The following is a 13,129-nucleotide window of genomic DNA, read 5'->3' as shown; positions in this document are numbered from 1 at the left end:
AACTTTTCAGCCTCCCTACTGCTATTATTCACTGCCTGTACGTCATACTCCAGCCCCACTAGACTATCTACTTATCTGTATGAGACAAAAATCCTACTCTAATGTAAAGGTCCAATTCAATTGTTACTTTCTCTCTAAAGCCTCAAAGACCCTCTAAGCCTCATACACAAATGAGAGAAAGAGAGAGGGACAAATGGACAGTTTGAATTCAGTACCTTAGCATAAATTAAATGATCTCTCTTGTCTAATAAAAGAGATGTATGGTTATGTTCCTTTGGAATAATTAACGAAATGGTCTTATAACGTAGGCAACAGCAAGACTTATCTGCTGCAAAACAATATACTAGTACCATTTATTTATCCTAGACTTTTAAGAACCAAGTCTTTTCTTAGCAGATGCGGTAAGAAATCTATACTATTATGAGTTTCATAATGCAGCATGTAAAAACCTTCACAGTAAGTCAGAATCCTCACACCTCCTCCCTTTTTCAGGGGCAAAAAGGAGAGCGAGGCTAGCCTTCAGTAGCCTTCAGCAACCTTGCTTTCCACTGCCATTTCTAGATCATGATTCTTTCCGTCAGCCTATTGATTTTCTCCTGGTTATACCATGTCCTTCCACCCTCACAGCATGGGCATCTGTCCAGCTCTGGAATACCTCGTGCTGTCCTAAAACTTTGGCATTTAAATCACAGTTCTCCCTCTGAGAAAGGAGTGTGACTTACAGGTTTAGAGATGCACAAGCAGTGGTATCTGTGCTAAGAACTGCTGAAGTTGTAATTGAAGTATGTGGAGGGAGGTTCTTCTGGTAACCGTAGAAATCTTGGCTTTGAAAATGGCAAAAATTGAAAGTTTACTCAGCTGCTTCTTTGGTTATGGAAGCTGTATTTTGGTTTTGAAAATTTGCAGCCCTAAAACATATTTAAGCCTTTTTATCAGCTAAGGTCAAACCAACTTGATTTCATTCCTTGCAGAGACCAGGGACTGTCTTAGATTGCAGTGAAAATGGTTCAACACATTTTTCCCAGTGGGGAGAGTAAAGTCACCCTACTCATAACTTTGATTCCACACATTTAATGATTGTAAGTTGATGTCTGATAGTTATTTTGGTTCTGAAATATGTGAAATTGAAGGGTTTTTTTTTTTTTCCTTTTCTGCTTATGCCCTCATCACGCATATTGATTATGCTATGAGTATATCCTAGGGCTTACAGTAACATTTTCAATTCGTGAATTGAAATTTAAGTTTTTTTACATTTTTAAAAAATTTAAATTATATCTTAATCATAGATTTTACTTAGCTTCAGTTTTTAGAAAAAAGTTACACTTATGCTTTAAGTACTTTTCTTGTAGAAAGACTTTAAATATTGGTGGCCTTAGTTCCAAAAGACCAAAAGAAGAATTTTCTCAATACCTGGCACTTCTATGATACTTTAATGTATTTTTCTTAGAGCTGATCTTAAATTGATTAAAAAAAATTTTTTTTAGGTTGTTCTTGTTAAAATTTGTATGGAGATAACTTTGAGGTTAACATTAAATCTGAGAACTATGGCTTTTTGTTTTGTTTATAAATCTATAAGCTTTGTGACTCTTTGGAACTGTGCATTAAGCATGTATTTTTATTCTCATTTTCCATAGTTATCATTCAATCATGAATGGTTACGGCAACTGGGTTGCTGTCACAAATGTAGAATAACACAAGAGAATTGGTAGAAGTCTCTTCAGTACTTATATTTCTTTGGATTATTAGTTAAGTGATAATCCCGTTTTAAACTACAAGGCTTTTGTTAACATTGAAAAAGTCCATTCTCCTCACTGCATGCACTAACTTTTTAAAAATGATGTATTTTTTGGGAATTGATGAACTAGAAAACATTATTTACATTTAGTATTTGAACAGGATGTGGACTTGGGAAACTGGATGAGGAAGGCAGTTTATCGTTTTATGTTTCTTGTTTTGAACTGGCTGATATCATCTGTTAATTTTTTAGACACACTTTTGTTTAGAAATAATGTTAGAAGAAAAATCTAGAATATGCTTGGGCTCATAACCCTTCTCAGCTCCACAATGCAGAAAAGATGATTTAACTTAATGCATGTTATTTACTCTTCAATAGAACCTCTATTTTGGTATTTTCCATTTTTTCTTCTCTTCTGGCCTGTTTCTGCCTGTTAAGTCCTAACTCCTCAGCTTCCTGCTTCAGCCTTCTATGCTCTAGTCTCTAGGCTCAAAAGAGAAGTTAACACTGACACCCAGAAGGAAGCTGAAGAGCCTCCTCACTAGCCCAGTTGAGAGTTCCCCAAGATTCAGAATCTCCTGCCTCCACCACTCTCCTGCATGCATAACCCCTTCAGTGTTTCTGACAGCAGACCTCACCCCACCTAGTTGTGTCTCCTGGGAGGGGAGAGTAGAAAGGAGGAAAAAGCTATCCAGCCTTCCAGGTGGTGAGCTGTTTTTTCCACCCTTTGCTGTTTGTGGGGGGATGGTTATCTTTTGTAAGTATTGGTTGTTTTTCATTAATCAAATTAATTAAATTAAACAAATTTAAATGCTCATTTGTTGATGGTGGTGGAAATAACAACAGCATCAGCAGCTAGCCTTATTGAGAGCCCTCCACATGCCAAGCACTATGATGGGTACCTAATGTATTAGTCTATCCTTACAAGACAGGTGGGGTATTAGCCCCAGTTTATAGAAAAAGGAGTCCAGACCCACGTGATTGTTCATGACTTGTAATTTCATCATATTCAGTCGCTATTTCATGAATTCTTAGATGATTTTGTTTTCACATGAAAGACTAAGGCAGTTTTTTAAAAATTCATTTTTATAGTAAAGATTAATATAATACATTCAGTCAAAAACTAAAGTAGAAAGTTTCTGTAGTTTTTGAGAATTGAGAGAGAAGTACAAACAATCAGTAATTTTCTATAGCCATAGTCTTGTTTATTTTTCTAAATTTTTATTGCTGATTTATTTTCCTTGCCACAGCAATGAATATTTATGGCAAATATTCTAAGTCTATGACATCACATTAACAGTTATTTTCTTAGAAGCATAGGTGTCAAAAATAACTGTCTTTCCCATTTTAAAAAGTTTTAACTGATTTTTTTTTATGGTTTGTACATGATTCTCAGGATATAAGATACAAGTATTCTATGGTTTTCACTTTTTTTGAAGGACAACCCTCAGCAGGCCTCTGAGTGCTAACGTCAATTTTAGAATATTTAAGGGAACCAAGCACCATTTTGATCTCCTGGAGTATTTGTCATGAGAATAAACTGTATAGGAAACCTAGTTTGCATTCAGAAAGTAGGTGACATACTATAGGAGTCTGAAAATTTCGCTTTTCTCTCTGCTTTGAAGGAAATTGAGAAAGGAAAATGGGAACCTGGAAGACTTAAAGCTGTGCCCATCCGGCCAGATGGATGAAACATATCACTTTTCCTGTTAGACACAGCTTTTGTATGAAGCAGTGGGCCCTCAAGGGAAAAATACCAGCTTGAGTAATTAACTCATAATTATGCAAAGATCAATTTACCTAGCCTCCTTGTTTTTCTCCTCCTTTTTTTTTTATTGCCTTGGGCTACCTCATTTCTTATTACCATCTTCACTGTATTTGGGCCAGAATTTAGGAAAGTGGCAGAGATAATAATGGGAGACCAACTTATTTTGTCCATTTAACTTTCATTAACGAGTTTGTTGAAAAGAAATTAAGCCAGTTTATTTGGGCAATAAAGAGTTAGACACGACTTGACCACTGAAAAACAACTTGAGGTTAGATATACAAGAAATTTGCCAAAGGGTTTCCTAAGTATAGTTATTTTGGGTCCATGTGGGTTGAGTAAATCAAATATAATCAATCATAAGTTTTTTATAGCATGTAGAATCGTTCTCATATATTCACACATGATTCTTACAATAGTGCCTGTTACCTAACAAGGATTTATTAAATGTCAAATACTGGATGAATATACAACAGTTTTGTGAGATAGGTAGGATTGATATTTATCCACAATTCTAAAATTAGAAAAACTGAGATTCTGTTTCAGTTTTTAGCTTAAAATCATAAGATATTAAGCTCTATCTTTTTTCTGCCACAGACCTCTTTAAGGTACGTGCTATTAAATGCATTTTCAGAGAACTTTAACTTTATGACAGCAAGGATTTTTTTTTTTCCTTTTTAATGAGACAAAAAAGCTAACATGTTTTCTGTGCTAGAAAGGCACTAGGGTCTTATCAGGCTTTTCATTTTATTAGAGCAGCTCCTGCCTCTTTGGGCATTCATAGTGTTGCGCAGAGCCCTCCAGCTTGAATGCTTAGAGGGAAAGAAAGCCATGCTGGAAGCAATGCTTTGAGGAGCCCAGAAATTCCTATGAAAACGTAGCATTATTATTGTATCCCCCCACTCTGGATTTTCCTTTCATTTAAATGTTCTAATTTACTTTTCATTCTGTGTTACTGACAGAGTGCTTATTGTAACTGATTGTATGCTTGAATGTTTTCAAGTTGTTTATTTGAAAGAAGGAAATTAGTAGAATTTCAGTTTATCCAACAAAGTTTGTTAATCACTTACTGTGTGATGGGCACTACTTGAGGTTCTGGGAGTCAGCAGTGAAAAAATAGACAATTTTTTTTTTCAGAGAGAGTCCATTATCAATGGAGAGTGATAATAAACAGTATCACAGCAAAGAAGTTTTATGATATATTAGAAAGTGATAAGCGTTAGAGATAAGGAGAGCAGAGTAGGGAGACCAGAGGTGCTGAAGCATTTACCATTTCTTGCACCAAGCTTTTTTTTGTTGTTTTCTTTATGGATGGATAGATGTATAGATAGATGATATCTATCTCGTCATCTCATCTGACATACTATATATACTTAATTATTTATCATCTCCCTCTCCTTCCTAGTTCCCAATAGCTTATAAACTCTATGAACACAAGGTATTTTATACCTGTTTTGTTGGCTATTGTATTTCCAGGGGACAGAACAGTACCAGGAATCTAAGAGATGCACAAAATGTATTTGTTAGATGAATGAATTGACTGATGAATGAATTGGTATGGGGTGGTCAGGGCAAGCCTTACTGACATCTGAGTAGAGATGTGACAAGAGAGGGAATATGTCACATGGCAGTCTTGAGGACCATTGTTCCAGGCAGAAGGGCCAGTTGTGGCTGGAACAGAGTGACCAGAGGGAGAGGAATACAAAATAAAACAAGAGAGGGAATCAGGGACCAGATCATGGGAGAGCTTTAAAGGCCACTGTAAGGACTCAGACCAAAGGACTAAGGGAGATTAAACTGTTGTTTGGTTTGAGTGATAGAGTGACAGCGCCATGGTTGCTCTGCTGGAAACAGACCAAAGAAGTGCAAAGCTAAAAGGGTGAAAACTAGTTCACAGGCCATTAGAGAATACAGGTAAGAGATGATAGTGACTCAGGCCAGGGGATAGCAGTGGAGGTGCCGTAAAGTGATCAAACTCTAGATTTTCATTATTTTGCAGGTAAGGCAAACAGGTTTTGCTAATAATGGGTTGGGAGTGAGAGAAAGAAAGGCGGTCGCAACATTGAGGGAGGAATTGAGCTGGAGAAGATACCTGATCAGCAGGTTTGAGGGGAGGAGATAGTGATCAGCTTAGCTGTGTTTCGGTGCTTTCAGACATTCTTAAGTAGAACTGTCAAGTAGATGGTAGGTAGGTTTCAGCCTACAAAAAGTGTGAGAATGTTAGATGGTACTGAAAGTCTGAATATTGGGTAAGACCATCTAGAGGGAAGTACCAAAAAAGAAGGGATCTGAGGATTGAGTCTTTGGGTATTTGAGTGTTTAGTGTTCAGACAGGAGGCAGAACCCGCAAAGGAGACTGAGAAAGACTGATAAGTGAGGTAAAAGGGCAACCAGTGAGTATTCTGTGGAAGCTAAGAGCGGGAAAAGTGTTTTAGCAGGAGGAACTGATCCCCTATATAGACCAGTTACTAAGATGAGGACTGAGAATTGAGCACTGGTCTGAGCAATTTAGAGGAAGTGGTTGGCAGCAAAAGTTTGGTTGAAACGGGTTCAAGAGAGAATAGAGTAAAGGAATTGTAGACAGGAAATATAGAAAAATTGATACAGAAGAGATGGGGGCAATTTTGAGAGCAGTGTCCTTGAATAGCAAGTTTGTATCCAAAATTGAAGGGAATTGTAATGGATGTGTAATGGAATCAATAACTAATAGATGGTTTTACTTATTTCAGTGTTTACAAATCATTTATCATAGGAAGATATAGATGGCATTGACTTCTGATTTTAATAGCCAACTCGTCAATCACTGTGGTGTTCTCTCTAGGAGAATACAGGTAGATGGGTAACCTCATTTTTCCAAAATTCACTTGGGCAAGGCATGTAATTAGTAGCACAGCTTTCTTTTGTAGAGCTATATGGAGAATATTTTTGTTCGTTTTTATAACTTATTAACATACTTGTTTCTAAAATAAAATTATTGGCACTTTATGATGAAAAATGGGGAATTCTTTCCCAAAGACAGAAGAGAAAAATAATTCTTCCCTTTTTTCAAAAAGAAAGAAAAAAAAAGTTTCCTACTACTTTTCAGAAATATGTAGTCTGTTATAATTTGTTTAATGTTCTCTCTCTTTTTTTTTTTTTTTTAACTTTTCAGGCCGGAGTGAGACAGCTTTATGTACAGATTGACTTTGCGGCCATGTAATGAGTGAAAAGAAACCATGCTTTTTTGGGGGACCTAATTTTTCTGGTACTGTACAATCCTAAACATTGTACCTAGCTTTCTAAAAAGAGAAATCATCACTACAACTCTCAAGCACCAAGTAGACCAGGTAGAGTCCACTGTTCGTGCTCTGCCGGGAGTTTACAACTAAGGGGTCAGAAGTAAGAGGATCTCCTGGACTTCTGGTCTTGTCTTTGTGCTCTTCTCACCAAACCATTTTGATTTCTGAGGTTTCTAGTTTTGTTCCAGGGTATTGTTTTCTCGGTATTGTTTCCTTTTTTTTTTTTTTCATTTCAAATGCCCTCACTCCCACCCCTCATGCTAGCCAGTAAGAAATTCAGACTGTGGGTCTCTAATCATCTGGAATGTCTTCACTGAAGCTGCTGGAAACCACTGCTTTCATTCCCACAAAACCAGTGTTATTTTAAAAAAGGAAAAAAAATAAGAAATGGAAATCTGTTTTATATGTAATGTCACAGTAGTTGACGTTTTTCAATATAATCATATGTTTGTGAAATTGTTTGTACCTTGCAAACTTATGAACCAAACCATATTGGGTTTTCAAAGTGCCTTTGTATCAGAAAATGTATTTGCCAGCATAGAAATATTCCATCAAAGGTCATGTATATGTTTTTTTTTTTTAATGGGTATTCTGTATTCTGTACAAAATAAGACTCTTGTTAGTAACATCTACAGATGTCTTTTTGTGTACTCCAAGCATAGGTTTAGATACAGAAAAATTTGCCTTTTATTGCTCTCTCGTCAAAAAATAAAAGGTGTTATTTTGCTTTTTAAATCAAATTCAGTTATTATATTAAATTATTTTGTGGACTGTGTTTTCAAAACTTTGCAGATGCTTCTGTTATACAGACAGGTGTTTTTACTTATCACATCTGCTAAATTTCAAATTTCTAAAAAAGCTACTGTGTCTATGATAAACTTTCCTGTATCTCTTTGCTGTTTTTAAAGATTCTCTTAATGAAAGGGAAAAGCATGTAGAGTGAAAGCAGAAAAGGTTGTGACAATGTTATTTTGCTTTTTCGTTCTTCAAATGCCAAGTCCTATAATTGTTTTCCTATGCAAGCATTGCAAAAATACAGTTGCTTTCAGGAATCCTAAAGCGGCATTTTACTGAGTTTGAAGTATTGGAAGTCATGGAGTAAATGTGGTAATATAGAACTCCTAACACAAGTATCTTGGAAGTTCATAAATAAGTTGATTTCTAGGTTCTTGTTTATTTGAAAAATAAAATTGCAATTTGAGGTAAGTGCTTGAACACGCTACTTAAATATTCTCTATGTTTTATGAAGAAATTGATCTGCATAGATATTTTCCCACTGTACTTCATTTTCTCATAATGTACATTCCCTTTTAACTGAAAGGGAAAAGTTTAAAAATATTTAATTTTCTTGGGGGGGAACCCTGCAGGATGGAAATGAATGTTTAGAACGAAGATAAGTAATAAGCACTTTTTCACTGATGTGGCAGTAATCACTGTTGGTTTTGTCTTAAGTTTCAGAGTACCTATTGCTCTATTTCTGACCTACAATTTATGAAATATACTGTAAACTACAGACTGCTTTCTTTATGCTTTTCTAAACCACTGCAGATTGCCATGAACTATCGATATTCTCCTTTATCTGCAGATTATGTAGTATTTTCAAAGTATTTTTACATATTGCCAGGCAGTTCTGAAGCTAAAAATTCCTGTCAACAGAATGCTTTTAACTGAAACAATTGTTAAGATGTTTCAAGAGGGATATATTAAAGGAAATGTCCTGATAACAGTACTACTTTTTCACTGTAAGTATAAGTAGTCACTTGGAAGTTTGCATCCACTGCCAAGCCTGAGATATTCTTTAGGTTTTGGCATATTGTGGAAACTGACAGATTTGCATGAAGGCAGGGACTTTGATGTGTACCTTTAAAAACTAATTATGTGAAACTGTACTGATACTTTGCATACAGAGGTAATATTTGCATTGGCCTATAAAATTTACCAGTGCACACTGAAGATCCACTTCTGCCTTTCACTGAGTCCTCTATTCCAAGTAAAGTTTTCTGTCAAAATAAGCATCACTTTAACTTTTACACTCAGTACACAAGTGCATGAGTGTTGTTTTTTAGGACATTTGACCAGGATGAAACTCTTTATTTTGCACCTGTTATAAGAGATATCCAATTCATATCATTTAGCAGATTGGCATTAACATTTATGATTTAATTAAATGTTCTTAAACCTGTGTGTACAACAGGAAAACAATTTTTTTTTCTTACTCTTAGGAAATACTTTTGTCCTCTCAGTGTTCTAACACAGATGTTTTGCTAAAGTAGATAATTTCACTGAGAAATATTACTTGACTATTCTTATAAAATACATTTAGAATGTCCCTATTGGGGATTCTAATGTTGGGCTGATTTTGGGGGAAAAAATCTGATATAATTTTGCTAATATTTTAAGAACCAAAATATACTCTGGAGAACAAATTTGTATTGCTCAGGGAATGTTTACCTTGCCAAGTAAACTTCCCCAAATAGAAATATACCTAGACTAGTTTTGTGTTTTTACATCTAAGAATATATTGATCGAGATGAAGGGCTTAACCTATTCACAGCTCCTGTATTTTGCTGGCTCCTTGTGTGCTTTGTTGAATGACAGTATCTAGTTTATCTGTAGCTCAGTGTTCCTCATACATCCCACAGCCTCTTCTGCAGAGACGTGAGGAAGTGGAAACAGATGTAACTGGCATTTCTCGTAAACCTGGAATGCTCCAGCATTCTTCAAAGCCTGTTTGTATACACCAGTAGCCAAAATACTGTGACTTTTGTGCACCTTTGTTAAACAACCAAATCACTGACTCCAGATGCAGTTGATCAGAGTTCTGTAATTTTTTTTAACCTCCTACAGAATAATCAGTTTAATAGATATTATTAATATGGTAGCATCCTCATATAATTCTGGGGCTTAAGAATAAAAATAATTCATCGCTGAACATAGAATTTTAGAATTTTACATACAAGGAGACTGTCCATAGAAGCAGTCTTGTTCTACCTCTCATTTTACAGATGAGAAAACTGAAGCCCAGAAATGCTGTCATTTGCTCAAGGTCACAGAAATAATTATAGTGGCAAAGTCAAGACCAGAATCTAGGTTTTCTGACGCCAAGTCAAGAGTTCTTTGTACTCTTCTGTGCTGTGTCTCCAGTCTAATAATATTTGCTTTTATGTAAATGTGATAAAAAAGCATTTTTAAATAAAAGACATCTGACCTCCATTTTTGGTACATTAAGGCACTTTATAAATGGACTTTTACTGTGTTATTTTTCATAGCTAATTATGAGGTTTAGAATATTATTTCCATAGTATTCTTTATGAAAGATATAATTAATTTTTTACTCTTTTTTACTTTTCTACTCTTGTGTAACCAGTTCCTGATTTTTTTTTTTTTTTAATAGTGACATCTCTCCATTGGATACTTTTAACTTGTGAGTAAATTTTTCTGTTTATTGCTCAAGACTAAATCCAATTTAAGGCCTGCTTAGTTTATTTTGTTTATGTTCTGTGAATTGATACTTTTTAGAAACCAGGCTAATTCACAGATCATATAATTTCATTCTTATTACTTTAAATTTTCAGCCACTGGAGCGATCTTGAATTCTTCACATTATTCTCAGAGCCACACAAAATTGGACATTAAATGTTGTATAGAACAAACCAAAAATTTTAACAGGGTAGAATTTTGAAGTCTTATAGAGAATCCCAAATGCTAAATTGCAACATTCAACTCTTCATTAAAAGCATTACCTTGAGAAAGTTAAACTTTTTCTTTTTGTCACTGTCTTCAAAACAAATTATTTTTTAATTCACAAGAACTTTGGCCCAAAAAAAAGGAAATGATTATATTCTTCGAAGAACATTCAATAAAAGTTTTATTCAGAGAAGACTGTTTGAAGACATGATCCCCCAAAAGTCTTCACGATCTAGATCTCTACCACAGAGTCAAGACAATGAAAAAGTATGTCAAAAAAGCATTTGCAGATAAGTATAGTTTTATTTACTATAAATCAATGTGTCTTTGATGAAGGTGTCTTTGGTTTATGTTTCACCATTTCATAACTACAAATTATACAGAAAGAATACCCTTTTATTAAGTATTTATGTATCAGGCTCTTTGTATGGCCTTTTTCATGTTATCACATGTAAAATCCTTATATTTTCATTAAAAAAAAAAGAATGTTGCATGATTTTGATTAATAGATCTTTTTCAGATGTATTTTATCTTCTGATTCTCCTAATATGCTTATGAGGAAGAAATTCATAACTCCATTTAACAGATGAGGATGCTGTTTTGAGAGCATGTAGATGAACTGACTGGGGAATGGCCAGTAGTAGAGCACTGATTCTAGATCGAGTACTTTTTGGTGACAACTACTCTGGTTTTTGTATGTCATCCTATAGTGATTTAAAGATCCAGGAAGTTATATAAGACTTAAATACACTCTCCTATAAAATCATGAGGCTTCCCAGGTGGCTCAGTGGTAAAAAAACCCTCCTGCCAAGCAGGAGACGCAGGTTTGATCCCTGGGGAAGGAAATGGCAACCCACTCCAGCATTTTTGCCTGGGAAATCGCATGGACAGAGGAACCTGGTGGGCTACAGTCCATGGGGCCACACAGAGTTGGACACGACTGAGCGACTAAGCACAGCACATATGTTTGTTTAGACTCATTCCTTCTTTGGATCCTCTCCTGCGCTTACTACCTTACTAACTTAAACTCTGCAGACTAAAATGAACAATCAGAGGCCCTTTAAGCACTTTTAAGACCATTTTTTGGGAAAATGTAAAATGTTTTCTTGATACAGAGTTAACTGATTAAAAGAGACTGACTCAAGTGTCAGCGCCAGTGTGAGTGAAGAGAAACACTTCCTGGCCAAGAGACATTAAATTAATTGGTAGGAAGTTGTCTTCTAAGAAGTACAGATGATTTTGCACTGCATGAGAGGGATGTGTACAATTTGATTTACATTACATTTTATAGACTTTATAGCTCTTCAAAAGGAAGAAATATATTTCATAATTAGTATTAATCTATGCTTAAACTTAATATTTAACTGTGAACTCTTCCCATGGGTTTGAAAATTTTAATATTTGTGACTTTGATTATGGTGGAAAGTCTGTAAGAAAAGAATGTCTTTGTCTCATACATCCTATTATCACCAAATTTAGCATGAATTTACACTTACATGCTCAGTAAATGTTTGGTTAACCAGTGAGTAACTATTGTAGTCAGCAGTGGATACAGAGGTAAGGAAAAACCAGTTATTTACTGTTTATTACAGAAGACATCTTAACTTTTTTTTGGCATTTTTGCACAGATAAGTGACTTTATATTCACTATGGCCTTTTTTTTTTTTTTAAGTCACCCTGTAAGCTACTCCTTCATTTTAATACAGGAACAGTGGAAATACAGAGATGTTTTCCATTTTGCAAGCTGTGTTAGGACAGCAGTTTGGTAGAACTGGGACAGTGGAACCTGGATCACCTGAATTTTTATATTTTGTGTATTTTGAATGAGAAACCACAGTCTCTCTTTTTATAGGAAATTGCAATATTCCTTTTATCCAATACTTTAAGGGCCTGTGTATAACATTCTATTTCATTTATCCCAGATGCATTTTCATCCAAAACTCTTTCAAAGGTCTGTCTTCAAAGTGCTTCTATAAAAGCAACACTACATGTATTCATTAAGTGATTTAAATATTCCTAAGGTAGTTTATATTTTCTTTTTCCCCTCTAAATACTAAATTTTAGTAGAGCTTCTATTTCTTATTTTCTGTCTCTTTTCATTACTGCTGCCAGCGTAAAACTTCTCTTAAAAATCTTGGTTTTGAATGTTAGTATTTGAATTTTATATATCATATGTCAATTAGATTCAGTATTCTATTTTGAACTGACATATCCTGTCAAGAGCTTGTCATGTAGTCTCATCGCTTCCTCTAACAGCAGCAAATTTAGTGACATATCTGCCCAAGTGATATTTGCCCCCAACATTTGTGAGACTGATCAACAAACAGAATGAGTCTTCTGTATCAGAAATACTGTGAATGAAAAGATGCCAAATCCCTTCTTGGTATATTTTAAATATCCCTACAACACTTTACCTCCCTGTCTTTAATGGTTTAAACATATGGCCAAGTTTGATTTGGGTTTGATTCCTTCGGTGAAGAGTACATCATCAAAACATTTCGAAATAAACATTTGAGTACAAGGCTAGGTTGGAAGGTCAACGACTATATTGTAATTTGGTTTGAATATACTAGAGTGAGCAATTATGATTTGCCTAAGAACAACATAACAAATTCCAAATGTGTATTTCACTTTTTTCTACTTGAAGACATTCATGTATTTTGT

General features: G+C 35.0%; 1 protein-coding gene across 1 annotated transcript in view; it reads left to right on the top strand.

Moving 5' to 3' along the window:
- Nucleotides 1-7,983, top strand: part of SLC30A7 (solute carrier family 30 member 7) — a 93,838-nt gene extending 85,855 nt beyond the window's left edge. The window contains exon 11 of the mRNA XM_068964581.1: nt 6,652-7,983. Within this exon, the coding sequence (XP_068820682.1) occupies nt 6,652-6,699 (48 nt within the window). The 3' untranslated portion in view covers nt 6,700-7,983. The remainder of the gene's footprint in view (nt 1-6,651) is intronic.
- Nucleotides 7,984-13,129: the final 5,146 nt, after the last annotated feature.

The sequence above is a fragment of the Capricornis sumatraensis genome, chromosome 2 (assembly GCF_032405125.1).
Source record: "Capricornis sumatraensis isolate serow.1 chromosome 2, serow.2, whole genome shotgun sequence".
In the NCBI taxonomy this organism is placed as follows: Eukaryota; Metazoa; Chordata; class Mammalia; order Artiodactyla; family Bovidae; genus Capricornis; species Capricornis sumatraensis.
The sequence above is the reverse complement of the archived record's forward strand: the minus strand, read 5'-3'. Positions and strand labels throughout refer to the sequence as shown.